The 17,482-nt window shown below is 40.9% G+C and overlaps 1 protein-coding gene across 1 annotated transcript in view; it reads left to right on the top strand.

The window, feature by feature from the left end:
* Positions 1 to 17,482, top strand: part of FBXW4 (F-box and WD repeat domain containing 4) — a 126,254-nt gene that overhangs the window by 38,920 nt on the left and 69,852 nt on the right. Inside the window, exon 5 of the mRNA XM_061636224.1 lies at positions 1,458 to 1,552. Coding sequence (XP_061492208.1) covers positions 1,458 to 1,552 — 95 coding nt within the window. The remainder of the gene's footprint in view (positions 1 to 1,457; positions 1,553 to 17,482) is intronic.

Here is a 17,482-nt window from a genome sequence, read left to right as displayed (position 1 = left end):
CTCTCTCTCTCTCTATGGATTTTGCTATCTTAGATCAGAGTTCTTACAAGGTAAACACAACTTTTTTTTAACTTCCTATCTGAATGAGAAAGTAGCTCAGTTTCTGAATCTCATTCATATTGAATTAAATCATTCATTATATGGGATTCTTTTATGTCCAAATGTGTCTGCCTTGCCGCTGAAAAATTGGAAGGCATCTTCTGACCTTGAGGGCAAAATCCTCAAAGTCAAAGGGAATTCTGCTTTAATTGTGCTCATTGTTCCCCCCCCCCTTAAAGCAGAAATGGAATTTGGCTCACCTAACACTCTTCCAGCCTGATCCTTATGAGCAGGGAATTTGCTTTTATTTTTACCAAGTGACATTTTCCTTGTGTTGACTCCTAGCTAGAAGGGAATCCCTAGTAGGTCTCTAATGGGAACTGTAAGTGCATTGGGTGCTTTGGAGGGATAGTGAGTGTTGATTACAGCTGAGCTTTGAGTAGCTGCTAATGCACATTCCTCATTGATAGGCACCAGATAGCATGCTTCCAGCAATATTTTTAACCTGTATGAGATAGGGGTGCATTAAAAGAGCTCAACTTTTCTGCTGCTTTTGCTGACACTAGGTGCCAAATTCCCCACTGACACCGAATAGCCTGCAATCCTGAGCATTATCAACAAACAAACAAATATAACACTCCCAGCTTTGCATTCCTTAAGAATTGGGGGATAGTTAGGAAGGGAGCCAAAAAACTAAAGTCTTAGGATCCAGAAAATGGGAGATGAGTTTGTTGGGAGTGAAGGAAAGAAATGATGGAATCCAAAAGGATTTCAGGAACACAAACTTTAGTGTTATTTACTACATCAGTAACAGATTTATAAAAGCTCATAAACAAGTCACTTCAGACTGGTAATAAGCATGTATTGTGGTAGAATAAGTATTATCAAAGTATGAATTTGCATTAAGGGATTTGCGCATGTTTTATTTAACAGTTAGCACAGAAGTGTTGTATAGAGGTACAGAAGGGGGAACTGCACAGGAAATAACATATTTCAGTTGTTTTGCAAAAAACTGGGAAAGAAGACTTTTAAGGATTTGCCCAGACAACCTGAAAGGGTAAAGATGAGGTAAAATCTAAATTTATTCTGACATCAGGCCTGCAAGATAATTTGAGCAGATGCATTTCAGATGATTGTTCTCTGCTTTTAGCACCGGATCTGGACTGATTTGGACATATGATGTTACTAATCTCTTCTATCATTTCTTTTCTTTGAATAAAGTCTTTGCCTAGAAAGTGTGCTGTCAAAATATTGGATAGAAAGAGTTGATGTAGGCTTACTCTGCTAACTTCATATTGTGCTCAGAAGTTTCCATTGGGCAGCATTATTTTCAAACACAGCTGCTGTTAACATCTCTATCTTGCACCTTTTTATTGTGTAGTGTTCATTTCTCTCTCTCTCTGTCTCTCTCTCTGTAGGTTTGGTCCCTCTCACCAGGCAGAGCTGGGCAGTGTTTGCACACCATACAGACTGAAGACCGGGTCTGGTCCATTGCCATTAACCCATTATCAAGGTAACAAAGAGATAATTTAAAAAAATACATTTGAATGTGTGGACACCTCATGTTTAATCTGATATTTCTTTATTTCTAAAGTTACCCATCATACAAATATTCAAGAGGTCTGGAACTCTGTGTTTAAGTATCTATGACCCCCCCATCTGCTTTTTGTGTAGAAGCTGTAAATTATGCAGATAAAGATACTATATATATGTATTTATATTGGTTGAAGAATGTTTATTTTTATGTTTGTTGAATAATTTGGAGAGTTTTTGTTATGTAAATTCGTATAAATGAGCAGAGATCATCAAAGGTCTGTGATGCATGTGGGCCAGTATGTGCATTTACCTAAGTGGCAGGCTTTTACCCTGCATTAGGATCACTGAGACATAAGACTTAGTAAAATAAGAAAAGCTACTTTATTTATAGAAATGCATAGTGGATAGGAAGGCATACCTAGTACTAACTAACTAAGTTGGAGGCGCAATGCCCAGACTTGGGTATTGTCCTCATGGCTCAGGAGAGAGAGCAAAGACAAAGATGTTTCCTCTCTTTTGGACAGCCGAAGAAGAGAAGAACAAAGGGCAGAAGGAGGAGGGGAAGATAAGCTTCTCTAAGCATATCAGTTTACAAGGAAGGAAGTTAGTCAGAGCATAGCACAGGTAAAGGTAGGTAAGCCTAGCCAGCTGGAGGACCCTAACTCTATCTTCCTTCTGGAACACAAACAAAAGAACCCAAACAGAAGTTGCTCTTGCCCCACTTCCAACAGTTTTCTTCTATTTCCTCTGCTGCTCAAGGTCTCAAAAAGAAAAGTTTTTGCTTGTGGAACACTGTGAGTTGTATGTGGGTGAGGTAAAGGGATTCAATTACTTAGAAATTGTATCAAATTCAGCCCTCCTCTTCTGCAGTGGGAACAATTTCCAGACCATCTCTGATTTCAGGAGCCTTCCACATGTGTTGACCCTTTTACTATGTAACCATAGGAGCTAGGAACTTGTTAACTTTAAAAAAAATGGAAATGGAAGATATTTATGCATGTTTACCCAAAGCTTACTATTGCACGATAGTCTTGAAAGTGTAACTTTGGCAATAGTAGCATGATATCATACATATTTTGTAAGTGTAATTGCAAAAGTTAAGTTGTACTGTTTTTTGTTGAGGATTAGCATTTCTGCTGTTCACTGGGTTTTGATCTTTTCCTTGCTTTTCTGCATTATACAGCAGGGAACTACACACGCTCAAAGCAACTTAATTGCAACAAATGGAATGTGGTTGAGCATGGGAATAGTTCTGTCACTCATCACTGTGTCACAAACTATCCAGTTGTTGCCACTTCTACATTCACATTCCATATTGCAAGTACAATCTGCAAAGTACTGCATTTTCTTAAGTACAAAATATAGTGTGTTGCTCAGAAGATGCAAGTTAGAGAAGGCTTAGAATGGAGAACTTATATTAGCAGTACCAAGTTGGTCATTATCTGGTGGAATGGAATCTGCCAAGGAACTTTAATATGACTGCATACTATCCCTCCATCCCGGTGTGATGAGTTAATTAATGCATGGGAGACTGGGGGCCAAGATGGCGACTCAGAAGGACGCTTAGTTCGGAGCTCTGCATTCCATCTTCTAAAGAGGTTATTATTCCAAGGCCAAGCATTTATATTATTTATCTTTATCTCTACTGGAGACTCCTGAGATATTTTTACGCTTATTGGAGACATTTGCTGACCTTGGGAGTGTATTATCATTATTATGCTGACTAATGCCTGCTGAAGTTAGTCCTCTTCACCCTTAACAATGCTTGAAGCTACATTAAGTAAGTTGATAGAATAATTTTCCTTACTATTCTTTGGACATCGATAACGACGTCAGGCCCTTCAAGCTGTTGTAGTAGGATATCTATGAGAGATTACTCATTCTCATTTTACGCTGCTTGCTGCAGAAACGGCTTTTAATCTTTTCTGAAGTAACTCTTAAGGGGACAGCACTGAAATATGGTGCTTACTAGAAATGCCTGTAAGACCATGGGGATTGTTACCTCACTTGAAGTGACCAGTGGAAAGGGACGGTCTAAACAGTCAAAAATCACTCATTTCTATTCCCCTAAAGAGAATATTGAAAGAATGCATGAAAGAAAGGAAGATAAAGAGCCAGCTGGGGTAGACTCCCGTCATTCACCCACAATATTGGATTGGTCACTGGATAATCTCAGGTGCTTGCAAATTGAAGATTGCACTTCGGTCTCCCTAAATCTGGCGCAAGAAATAGCTAGAGCGGAATGCATGGATCAACAAGGCTTAGTCAATATACCTACAAATGAGGGACCAATTGAAGCAGCTGAAGAAACTGGACAGAGTTCCAACCCTCCCCCAAAAGCCCTGGAACTTTCTGAGAGGGAACTCAAATTAAGTATTAGTTCGTTTGCTCATAATGAGGCAGTTAAGAACTCAATCGCTTCACATGAAGGAACTACATCACTAATTGATCTGTGGATCTGTACGATACAAAATGTTCTTAGCAGAAACTAATGAACTATTAACTTTTTTGGCGAAGGTACATATAAAATTTGGACGAATGCGAGAGGACGCGAACACAGATGTACTTCCATCTGTTATCCCCTCACAACCTGGACAAATTAAAAATCCATCTCTGAGGGGTACCAAACTGCCCAAGAAGAAAACTGTAAGGATTCGGAGTAACCATTTAAAGAAGAGTAAAAATATTAAACATCTTAAAAACCGGCATAATACTAACAGTTTCTTCTTTCGAAAGTTGTTTAAACTTCTGGACACTGTCATAAAGCAGGATGTGATACTGCCCACCAAGAAGGCCACCAAGGATACAGCTAAATCCAAATCCAAACAACTTCAGCCTCAACAAAGCAAGGGGGAAATTAATATTATACGTAGTGAAGACAACATAACCCCTGCGTTGCTCCCCAGTACAGATTCTAATCTTTTAGTGCACAAGTTGCCTCAACAAGATCTCCAGCCACCGACATCATCGGAGTTGAGAACAATGCCAAAGACATGGAAGTGGCGTCTGATACTTGATAAACATAAATTGGTTCTATCGAATTTCCCCAAACCTGCAGGTTTGCTGTCCCAAAAAGAGCGTAAGGCCCATCTTTTAACAGTCCTTGATGATATTACCTCAGCTTCAATTACAAGTGAGGATATATTCCAAACTGAATATTTATTTTATAACTATGTCACCGCCCGGTTGGTGATGACTTTTAACGAACCATGTAAAACCAAGATACTCTATGACAATAGAGATGCGCTACATGTTAGGGGTATTTTTGTTTCTAGAATGTTTGTGAATACTGTGGACGATTATTCTTCTGTCAAAGTCCTCGACCCACGGCCTTTAATATCACAAACAGGGACAGGGAACCGAAAGGAGTTGGTTTCCCTCACTGAAGAGGAGCAAATGCTACTAAATTCTTTCTCCCTCCTACCATCAGTAGCTCAAGCTGAAATTATTGCAAGGCTCAACACATTAAAAATCCTTCTAGAAAGCAGACAGATTTTTCCTGTAAAAGAGGGCTGCAATGAGATAGCAAGCACTAAAAGACCAGAACCTGAGACTCTAAATGCTAACCACCATACAGAGCCACGGAACACTACTATTGGATTAATTGAATTTACTAAAACTAGCTGCCCTGTTCAGATTTCTGCAGAAATGAATTTAATGGCTCCGAATACGTCTCAGTCCTTTACCAACCAGGAACGGCTTTCTCCTTCCAAACCAGGAGTAGTTCTCTATGAAACTCCCTCATGGACGGATATGAGATGGCTTAATGAGAATGAGGAAGGATCCCCACAGAAGATTGTCAGTGTCAAGAACTGTTGGCTAAAATCCTTGAAGCCAATAATCTTTGTCAGCAGAATTGACCCAACTTTAGAGAAAATTACCCCTATTGAGCCCTTCATGGAGTTACCATCTGTCTCAACGATAATGCAGAACTCTCTTCCTCTTCATTTTGTAACAACTTGACAAACATCTAAGCATCCTATGACACAATTGGTAATTCTGTCTTGGAACATCTCTGGTTGGAAGAATAAATCTTCCGATCCATCTTTTTGGGGTAATCTTAAAAAATATGACACTGTTCTTCTCCAGGAGACTTGAGCCTGTGAGGAAATCCATATGAATGGGTATGCGTCTTACGTGCTGGCTGCAGCCCCTAGCACTAAAGGTGGACGCCCCAAGGGTGGACTGACCCTGCTCGTTACTACCAGATTGTGTGCATTAATTACCAATCTTGATCCCCTGGTAGGGTTAGCTACTTCGATAGAAATCAATTTCAAGTGGGCTTGGATTCTGCTTATTAATGTCTATCTACCCCCCTGCCAACAAAATAAACCAGCGAAGGCTATGATGCTGAGACTTGAGGAGTACATCACCAAGCTGACAGCTTTATTTCCGGCTGCTATGGTTATGCTAGCGGGAGATTTCAATGCCAGAATACGCCCAAGTGATGAAGTCCTTTATTCACGTTTTAAGGAACTTGTGCCAGCAACAGAAGGTGCTTTCGATATTCCGATTAGACATTCAAAAGACCAAGGCACCAATTATCTCGGGCTCTACCTGATGCAAATGCTGAACAATCTGAATTTGATATTGGTAAATGGGCGAGTAGAGGGAGATTTTAAGGGAGAATTCACCTACCTATCCGGTACTAGAGCTTCCACTATCAATTTTTTTATAGTCTCTCGGGAGCTCCTACACTCCGTGTCCTTGTGTCAAGTGGACATTCGCCCTGAAAGCGACTACCTACCGTTAGCTCTTACCCTACCTTGCGGTAATCAAATCAGATATATTGAGCAAGAACTAGCTCTGGGTGGGGAAATGGAAAGGTGAGCCACACGTATTAGATGGTTGACTTATTTAGAATCTGACCTTAAAGATCTGTTAAATTCTGAAAGCTGTCTTCTAATGCGCGAGGCGCTTATTGCTGCAAATTCTGCGGATTCTGTTCTTGACACTCTCCAACAATTGATTCAGGTTCTTCAAAAGAGCTTATTTTCTAAACCTGCGACTAAGACTTTCAGACTTATTTTTTGATCGAAACCCTGGTTTGATCATGAATGTGTGGCCCAGAAGAACTTCCTTATTACAAAGTACAGAGAGTATAGAAATAATAACTCCCCACAATTACTGATAAACTGGTTGGAGGAGGAGAAATGCTATAAACATCTAATTAAAGCTAAAAAGTCTCTAGCTCAAAAAGAAGATTGGCAACATTTACTGAAAGCATCTACATCTAAGGATACACTTACCTTTTGGAAAATGGTAGCCAAAGGATGGCCCAATCTCTCAGTTAACTTGGAATATCATATACCTGTGACTACTTGGGAAGATTATTTCACTAAAATCTCTGTGAATGATCAGATATTCCATCTTTCACCCAAGCCAAACGACCACAATTTCCCTGAATTGCCTCCTGTTACACCTAAAGAAATTATTGGCCTAATTGCCAGACTGAAACCAGGCAAAGCACCAGGGTTGGATAATATTCCACCGGAAGTATTTAAAAACAATGTGGATTGGTGGGCACCAGTATTAGCTACCCTATTTACATGTATAGACTCTGACATCTCTATTCCAAAAGACTGGGGCCTGGCAATAATTATCCCCATCTTTAAAAAGGGCAACAGAGCGGATCCAGCTAACTATAGACCGATCAGTTTGCTCAACATTATCAGCAAGATTTAAGCCACCCATTTAAGCGAGAAGCTCCTAACCTGGATGGAACAGGAAAATATCCTGGCTGAAGAACAGGTGGGATTTAGAGCTGGCCGTTCCACGATGGACCACGGTTTGGTCCTACAACACCTAATAGAAAAATATGCATCACCCTCTGGAGGGGCTCTTTATGCTTCATTCATAGACTTTCAAATCAGCTTTCGATTCGGTGCCTAGACACAAACTTTGGGAGAAGTTGGAGACTACTAATATATATAGACGCCTGCTCGCACTAATATGTTGTTTATACGAATCTACCCACTTACGTATTAGGTATAACAGAGCTGGACACCTATCAAGGTCAATTCCAACCTTTAAAAGTGTTAAACAAGGATGCATTTTAGCTCCCTTGTTGTTTAATCTATATATTAACACCTTGGTTGAAACTCTTTCACCAATAGGAACCCATTATCCTAGTTTGTGTAATAGGCCTATATCGATTCTTATGTATGCTGATCATGTGGTCCTGCTTTCTTTGACACCTATTGGGCTGAAACAATTGCTGAGCTCCCTTGCTAATTACTGCAAAAAGGAACTCCTAGAAATTAATCATGACAAGTCGAAAGTCTTGGTTTTTACCAGGAGGAGACTAAAACATTGATGGCAGATTAATAATTACCCAATAGAACAGGTCACGACCTACAGATACCTTGGGATGGTATTCCATTCCTCAGGATCGTGGCGAATTCAAATAAAAAATGCTACTGCCAATGCACATAGAACTTCAAGGGCGCTCCTCTCCTTTTATTATAATAAAGGAGGACAGCACATCCCCTCTGCTATTCAGATTTTTGTGGCCAAAGTAGTCGCACAATTACTCTGTGGTGCGCAAATTGGTGCCTATGATAACTATGCATCTTTTGAAATGGTCCAGATGAAATTTCTAAGATCAGTCTTTGGCATTCCATCTTGTGTCCCCAATGCGATCCTTCGTTTAGAAGCAGGGGTTATTACAATAAAAGCTCGCATATGGATGCTTAAAATTAAACTGTGGTTAAAACTGCTGTTTATGCCAATGGGGTTGGCCCCTTTAACGCTATCTGATGTTTTCTGTTCCAAATGGAAAAAGTCTTTAACATTTATATTACAATCCATAGGGTTTTCTCTCCCTATGGTTTTGTCGTTGGGTTATTTTAAAGCAAAATCTTAAATTCTTCAGAGAATTTATGATATCGAATTACAATCTCATCTAACTCGTGCTGCAGCTAACCCTGGACTTAGATATAATATAAGGCCATTCGCCCATGCTTATTATCTAACTGATTTGACGGCCCCTAAACTTAGATAGGCGTTCACCCTTGTGAAATTGAATATACTACCCTCTGCACTTTTGGAGGGCAGGTATAAGAAACTTGAATATGCTAAACGGGTATGCCCTTGTGATAATAGTACAGTGGAGTCAGTTGATCATGTTTTACTTCACTGTCCATTTTACTGTGATTTCAGAACTGCCCTAATTACTCCAATTCTCCAAAGATTCCCTAACAGAGATGAAATTTTCTATGTAGACTTATCTTTTATCAGATCGTAACCTCTATGTAACGGCTAAGGTAGCCTGTTTTTGTGCTGCTGCTATTCGTTTCAGGAAGTCCCTACATGTTTCTCAACTTTTATAAGATCTATGTATTTATAGAGTGTAGATACTCTAAGCTGTAGGAGAAACTTACTCTTATACCAATTTTAGGCATACAGTGCACTACTCTCTGTTGATAGCCTAACAGCTTAAGTGTCTTTTTTAGATTGATAACAAATTTTAATATTCGTTGGTTTTATCCTGTTTTTTTTTTTAATTTGAACTTTTTAGGATCTTTGGATTTTAAGTCGTTTTCTAGCGATAATTGATGTTTGTACAGATGTAACATTGTATTTCTGGTCTATGACCGTAATAAAGTTGTTGTTGTTGCATGGAATTGCTCATATGTATGGCAAAGCACCAATCCACTGAATGGAAGAAACTGAAAACAGCAGCAAGAGCAAACAGTACATATACCAATTCCAAATCTAATTAATAGAAAATCTCTCTACAGTTGGAAGAATGGCTGCAGCTAATGGGAAATTTCACCTATCTGTGAAGGCTTATGGAATGAGATAAATCTGTCCTCTCTTTAAGTGCAGCATACTCAAATCTTAATGCTGTTGTAAAAGAGAGAACCAAATTTTAAATTGAGACTGTTTCTGGCACTTGACCTCAGAGTTTCTGAGATACCGTATATTCCGGTGTATAAGACGACTTTTTAACCCAGGAAAATCTTCTCAAAAGTCGGGGGTCGTCTTATACGCCGGGTGAAATGGCGGCCGCAAAAAACGGCGGGAAAATTGGCCAATCAGAGAAGCTTGGGGTGATAAAGAAGCAATGGCGGTCATAGGAACGCACCAGCAAGCACAAAACAGTCTCAAACCAAAACTCTGGGGCCGCTGGGCTGCGAGAGCATGATTGGGCTCAGCAAACGAGGGAAAGAATGAGCCGCAGCTGCGGGCTCTAAAGGCAGTTGCGGTAGGCTTAAGATGCCGCAGATGAGCCGGGGGAGGCGGAGCAACCCCCCCAGATAGGGGCTCTGACACAGAGCCGCAGCTGCAGGCTCTGGAGCTGCCGTGAAAAAGGTAAAGTGGCAGCAATACTGAGAGCAGCAGCCGCAAGCTCTCAGTTAATTCTAGGTGGCTTGCTGAGGGGGGGAGAACTGCAGCCACAGTCTCCCGTAACGTCACTGAGCTTCAGGAGGCAAAGGAAGCCGTATGCACAGGCTTCTTATGTAGGGGTGGGAGAGCCGCAGCCGCGGTCTCCCGTAACGTTACTGAGCTTCAGGAGGCAAAAGGAAGCCGTATGTACAGGCTCCTTATGTAAGTAAGCCGAAGAAGTCAGGAAAAAATGCCGCGGAGCGGGCCAGGAAGCCGCGATCGCAAGCTCCTGCTTAGAGCTGCGTCAGCCGCCAGAGAACAAAAGGAACCGCAGCCGCAGCCTCCCTGAAAGCCGTAGGCAATTTACTGGGGGAAAAAACGAAAGGAGCCGCAGCCGCGGTCTCCCTGAGAGCCGTTAGGGAATTTCCTTCCTTTCAGCTTTAGAGTGAATTAGGAAAAGTTTAATCCACTTGCACTGTTTTATGTTTACATGTTTGATGACAAACAGCCTTATGTTTATAAGTGACAGTTTTCCTGCTAAGTACCTGCATGTCATAAGTAGGGGTAGTCTTATACGGCGAGTATATCCCAAACTCTATATTTTAACTGGAAAAGTTGGGGGTCGTCTTATACGCCCAGTCGTCTTATACGCCGGAATATACGGTACTATTTTTTTTTAAAAAAAAATCCATGTTGATGCATTGTGTGTGTGTATTTTCTATGTAAGACTTATTCAGCTAACAGAACTACAGCTTTGGTGCCCTGGCAATACTTGAAGAAAAAACAAAGCAGATTCTGTTGTGCATGCTGTATTGTCTATGTCCACAGTATGGTTCTGTTTCAGACAGCCTCTTCTACTGATAGTGCAAAATGAAAAAGGTATCTCTGCATAAGAACATAGGCATGTATGCATTCCCTGAAGCTGCACTGTATCGTTGAGGTACTGGAGGACCACTCATTTTCTGAGGGAATATTTATAAGAATCACTAAAAAACATGGGAATATATTCTGGCTACTGTTCTTATCACAGCTGGGCTTATGTGAACAAAATCAGAAGTGTTAAGACCATGTTTACTGGAAAAAAGATACATAAAGGAAATTAAAACTGTTCTGATTTTGTTATCAGGTTACTATTCTGCTAATGTTAAGAACTGAAGGCTGGCAAAAAGTTATCACAATTACACAAAAGTAAAAAACTGAACTACACAAGGTTTCAGCAGTGCCTTGTATTTTGAAGGATATGACAGAGTTTTGAATCCTGAGCTCCTGCTGGGAGGAAGGGAGGGATATAAATCAAATAATAAATAAATAAATCCTGGCTCAACTATTATTTTGAGACCTGTAACTAGTCATAGTAGTTGATTGAAGTAAGGCAGTTATTCTTTGAGTAACCTCATGTTCTGTTCTGAATTACACTGAGCTTGAAATTGTTAACTTTTCTGTGACAAACTTGTCTCAACTTGGGAGCAGAGCCTAGTTTTTCCAAAAGTTTTTGGAACCTTGTACTAGGTTGATAAGGATGAGAATCAAAGCATCCAAGTATCATAACAGGTATCCTAACAAATTGTCCTGTTGTGATGACTGGTTCTGTCTCTCTTGTATCTTGGCCTCTTTATCTCTGTCTCTCTTGATCCAGGTGTTGTCCTTTTCCGGTTCATATCAGACATTTGAGTTAGTATCCATTTCCTCAGTTCAGGAAGGTTGGAGCTGTTGCTTTAGCAATGAAGCGACGCAGCCTGGGAGTTTATATAGGAGATAAATGTTATATAGGAGATAAACTTCCTGGCTTCCATGCTCTTCTTCCTCTTTCTCAGTAGCCTCACATGCACCTGCTTGGTCACTTTGGTGTGGTTCTGACACTCCTGTCTGGCTCACCATCTTCTCTGTTCATGTTGCCCTGGGGGAGATGTGGGGGTTGTCTGAGGACTGACCAGGAACCTAGACAACTGGTGTGATAACCTCCAGTCTTGGGGCAGGGATTTTTAGTTCCAACAGCACTTCTGGATTACTGGCAAAGTAGAGATCTGCGGCTGCTCCTTCTCCAGGGAGACCTCAGGTTCCAGGTCTGGGCAGGGTTGAATCCTGGCAGTGATTGAGCATATTAAAGAGCCTTTTTAGCCTCCCAGTCTGTTAAGTGGACACCATTTGACATTCCCTTTGATTTAGTGAACATAAAAATGATCATAGTGGCTCAGTATTGCCAGGACTAACCAGTGGACATACCTGTTTAAAAAAATGTATTTGCATTAGCTGGACCAGCACTTAAGGGCCTTCAGACTGCCTGTTCAGAGCTCTTCCCCTTAAGCTTTAGGAGGTATGCACTGGATGTGTTCCTGTGACTTGGAGAGCCCTTGCAGAACACTGTTTTATCCTCCTAAGTGATGACCTGCAGGGCTGGCCTCTTGTCAGAACACTGACTTCTCTCCCTGGAGTGAACACACACTCTCTGTCACAATATTTACCTAGCGTCTTTTTCCCCCCGCTGGGTGATAAATGGAAGCTTACAGAGTGGCTTCTCCATCAGCAATCAGGTTTGGATCACTTGCTTGTTTTATGAGACTGCTGATCCCACTGCATCTGTCTTCCCTCCCCATCCCCCAAGTATTAGAACCGATTAGCCACGTCATTAATTCTTCAATTTGATGGCTGATATAGCAAGGCCTGAAACACACTACTGACCCTATATAATAGAACCCCTGCTCCTTAACATATTAATGATGGGAGAAGTTAATTAAAATTCCACCGAGCGAAGGTGTCGGCTAACCTATAAACCTTTCGCTTCCAAGAAAATGTTACTACCATCCTAGAAGAAAGTGAGTTTGGGGGCAAGAGCGGGCATAATTGGTATACTGCAAGATTTTCCCTCTATCTTAAGCTAAACTGATAGTTTCATCTCTCTGAGCAGAGTTAGTTTTGAGGTGGTTCAATATCCTTGTCTGACATCAGAATCCTTTTCTCCTTTGCTCTGCATACACAAATTTAGGAGGCTGAATTATTGCCTTTCTGATGGAGCAGAGCATTACTATTAATAATTGCTGGCAGGCTGAATATATTTGTTTCATTCCAAAATACATTGTAGACTTGATTGACTTGGCTTCTATCTTAGATTTATGTACAGTAGTATTTTGGTATCCCATCTCTGCTCAGGGCACTTGGTACTGATGTGCAGCTACTTCTGTGGAGGGGTTGAAAGCAGAAACATATTCCTAAGGCAGAAGTGCTTAGAGTCATGCCAGCTGCACTTGTCCCAGGGTTGTCTCCTCCACATCTGTGGTGCAGATGGATAGGAGATAAGTATATGCTTATACCGTGTACGACAGGCTTGGATATACGTGCTCTTTTTTGTTTGCTTATGCTGTATGCAGTCTGATCCAGTTGATAATTAGATGCATTCTTCTGTTCTGTGGGCTAACCTATTATGGCTATTTTTACATTGCAGTAGGGTTTGTCATATTCAGTGAGTAACATTAGATGCTTTTCTGTTGTTCTAGTCCCTTGTAGCCCTATGATTCTAGGATACTGCTAACTTCATAATGGCAATATAGTCATATAGGAATGTTACTACCTGCTTCCTCTACCTCTTCAATGAAGGAACTGAAGTGGTGTGTGCTATCTGAATGGAGGTGTCATTTATGGTGGCAAATGCACTGTCAAGATCTCGGCTTGATTTCCAGAGCTCTGGTTCAGTTTATAGAGCTGTAGGTTCCCCCAAATGGACCACAGTCTAAAGCAGCCTTTTTCAACCAGTGTGCCTCCAGATGTTGTTGGACCACAATTCCCATCTTTCCTGACCATTGGCAATGCTGGCTGAGGCTGATGGGAGCTGTGGTCCAACAACATCTGGAGGCACACTGGTTGGGAAAGGCTGGTCTAAAGGATGCTGTTATGGAGGAACCTCATAGGGCTATTCGCTGCACAGTATTGTTTAGCTGTTCCCCACCCCCACCCTAAAACTGCAGTGCAAGAATTTTTCCAGGTTAACTTTTTTTGTCCATGCCATATAATGAGAGCATGTTTTTTTTTCTGCTTCAGCTGTGTTAATCTGGTTCTTGAAGCAATAGCTTTGGATTTTTTGCAGGACAGAATCTTGTAAAATCTTAAATGCAATAATGCTGATTCCACTTTCCCCCCAGAAACCATATAGATAACATACTCTTTCATCATATCAACAAATTGACTTTGGTGTTCACTAGTTGGAGGGAAGAAATTATTTAAATTGAATTCCTTCTCTCTGCTGAGGCTATCAGAGTGTTGTAAAGAAGAGACAGTAATCTTGAGAGACTTCATTCTATTGAGAGCCAGTGTGGTATATTGGTTTGAGTGTTGGACTATGACCAGGGAGACCAGGGTTCGAATCCCCACACAGCCATGAAGCTCACTGGGTGACCTGGGCCAGTCACTGCCTCTCAGCCTCAGAGGGAGGCAATGGTAAACCACCTCTGAATACCGCTTACCATGAAAACCCTATTCATAGGGTTGCCATAAGTCGGAATCGACTTGAAGGCAGTCCATTTTTCCATTTTCATTATATTAGGAAGTTAGCTGTAAATGTCAAATTCTTCTTTAATTCTATTCCACAAGTTTATGTGGCACAGCTGCTGCTGTGATTTTAATTATTTTCAGGGGCAGAGGATCTTCCTGAAAGGCAAAGAGAGAAACCCTTCTTTTGTACCATTTTGCATAGTGAAGGAGAAAATGCCAGTTTCTCCTATCACATTGATTACAGTTAGGGGTCCCACAGTCATAGGACTGCAGGTTTCTATTTCCATTGAGTGATCTTTCTCCTCCATTTTTCAAACTTCCAAGGGGAGGGATGGAGAAGTTAATTTTCCTGGGCCATGGCTGCTGTTTACTTTTGCTTGGCTGTGCAGTGTGCCTTTGTTTTTCCACCTTTGATCAGTGTCCTGCCAGCAGATAATTTAGCAATTGCATCCCAGGGTGGAAGTGTGGAGTTAATGTTAAAATTAGTTTTTCTTTTTACTTCAGTGCCTGATGAAGCAGGGTTGCCAAGAGGGGAGGCAATGGGGCCATAAATTCTCTGGTGGTGTATCTGCTTCTTGCAAAAAAGAAAAAAAGTAACTCTCTGATGTCTCCACAGCACTTTCATTAACATTTAAATTAAGGGTTTGTTTTTCAGTGACTAGGCTTTTCATGGCCTGACTTGTGCAAGGCTGTCTCACTAGTCAGCTACAATAGCAATCATTGCTTTATTTTTTCATCTTTCTCTGGTGAGGGCAGCGACCTGACAAATGTTCAAAGAGAATCCGCAGTAGACCTGCACAGGTACCCAGGCAGCAGGATGCTAGCCTCTCTCCTACAATTAGAGAGTTGTTGTCCATGTTTCTTGTCTTTTCCCCCCTCTACCCTTCAAAGACTTGTTTGGGGCCTGTTTGGTATGTGACTGCCTCAGGTGTAACCAATACTGGATACCCCACAGCCTTTAAACAAGGACTTATGAGGATTAAGGTTGTGTATGGAAAGTAGAAAACAAGTCTTTCATATTCTTCATCAATTCTGTATATCTCTCAACACTGCTGGCACCTTCCAAATATGTTAAAAAGGTGGTGTGGGTGAGCTCTTGAGAGGATAGGCTTGGTGGTAGCATATATTAAAATGAGTTAAAGCAAATGAGCGGGGTGGGGGCCAAAATTAAACTTTGATGTGTATGTAACTTGCACAGACATTTTGGTACTTCAGTTTATTTCCTATAGGGGACAGCAAATTATGACATGTTATAGCAGACTATGTGGAAAGTGTTTTAAAGGCCCAAGTGTATGTGCCAGGATTGTTTTAGAAGGAAGGCCCTTGCATAGTCCAGTAAATAGTTTCTGAAACATGGACTTGAGGGGACTGGAGTGCAGATCCCAATTCATGTGTGGATTTGTATGTTGGCCTAGATTAGAGCAAGTAATGATCTCTTGGTCTGGATTTTACACTTGTAGACTTCTTCCATGTAGGCTGCGAGCCCTAAAGAGCTTCATACATTAGAAGTAATACATAACTGATTTTTGTAAAGAATGAAAACAAAAGGCTTTTTGACCAAAATACCTTAATTTTGCATGTTCTGTGAGCCTCCAAGAACAGCTTCACATTTTAGTAGAAGATGCATGGGAGGCAGCTATATATCTTTTTTATATTCTTCTACTGCCTGTTCACGACAGAAATAAGTTAGAAATATGCAGAAAAGGGTACATGTTTAATTTTAAATGTGTTGCTGATTCTAATTAACATACAATGCAGCACTAAAAGATCTGGCATTAATAATAGTATTAAGGATCTGCTGTGCACCCTTATTTCCCTAGGACCTTTGTGGCCATGTAATGCCAATTGCCCTCTAAAGTAGCATCATTTAGTGAGCAGTGTCATGTGGTCAAACTGTTTTGGTAGCCGACATGTTGTATCAGTTCCACGAAACCTGATCAGAAGTGCAGGCACTTACAGTAACAGGGAGGTGAAAGCTGCCAGCTTGTGTCTCTGCAGGTGCTAGCTGGATCGAGTTGCATGGCAGCCATTAAAACTATCCAGGCTGGTGATTAATGTAGGAGATGGGACATGCACATCCTTATTCTGGCTCCATGAAGACCTGTTCTGAAAGCAAATTGGTCTCTAAATGTTAGGGTTTCCTTGGTCTTTTTAGATTGTCAACTACTTGTCTGCCTTGAGTGAGTCTTGTTGAAGATCTTTATCTTCACTGCCCTATTGCAGTTGTATAATCTTTCTGTAGCACCTTCAGCAATGGTCAGCTGATGTTCGGCCATATGAATGGCTTGTTTATTTGGCATGTTTTTCATGTAATAATCTTTGCTCTGTACCTTTCAGTGACTATGAAGAAATATGGTTACATAGCACATTTCTATAAGCAAGAGCTGCTTGTGTGCATATTGGCATAGGGAACAGACATACAGTTGTGAAGGTATTAGGAGATGGAGCTGTTAGATTCTGATTCTCTCTTTTAAGAGACACTTAAGAGACTTGAGTGTCTTTTATTACACTGGTTTACTATATATCAAGAAACCCATTAGCAAATAATATTGATGAAATTGTACTAGAAATCTTTGGGCACTCCTGGCATAAGGTGGAGCAAAACACTAATGTCAGCTTTGGACTTGTAGGACCTAGAGTCTGACTCAGTTTGGAGATTGTTAGACATTTTCTCTTCTATCTTCTTGATGTCTGTCACTATGTATTGCAGATACTAATGACTCGTCTATAGTTTTGAGAGTACATGATGACATATTCTAGATTCCTGGGAAATCTTCTTCCTTCAGCAGACCACAAAACTGAGAGTTGTTTTTTTTCTTTATGCTGAAGGGTTTCTTGTCTTGTCTTAAGTGTGCCTTAACCTTGCTTGAAGATGTGGATCATATCTGGTCCAGAAAATACGTGAAGAAAATAGCAGCTTTTCATAGTTACCATGGTGATGTTGTAGTATATACTATAAGGAAGTATATACTATAAGGAAACTATAAGGGGACGGCCAGGGATGTTGTTGTTATTGCCCACCCTTCACCAGTAGGTCCCAGGGCAGTAGGTCCCAGGGCAGGTTACAGCAATTTAAGAAACAGTATTAAAAACA

The sequence above is a fragment of the Rhineura floridana genome, chromosome 7 (assembly GCF_030035675.1).
Source record: "Rhineura floridana isolate rRhiFlo1 chromosome 7, rRhiFlo1.hap2, whole genome shotgun sequence".
Classification (NCBI taxonomy): domain Eukaryota; kingdom Metazoa; phylum Chordata; class Lepidosauria; order Squamata; family Rhineuridae; genus Rhineura; species Rhineura floridana.
The sequence above is the reverse complement of the archived record's forward strand: the minus strand, read 5'-3'. Positions and strand labels throughout refer to the sequence as shown.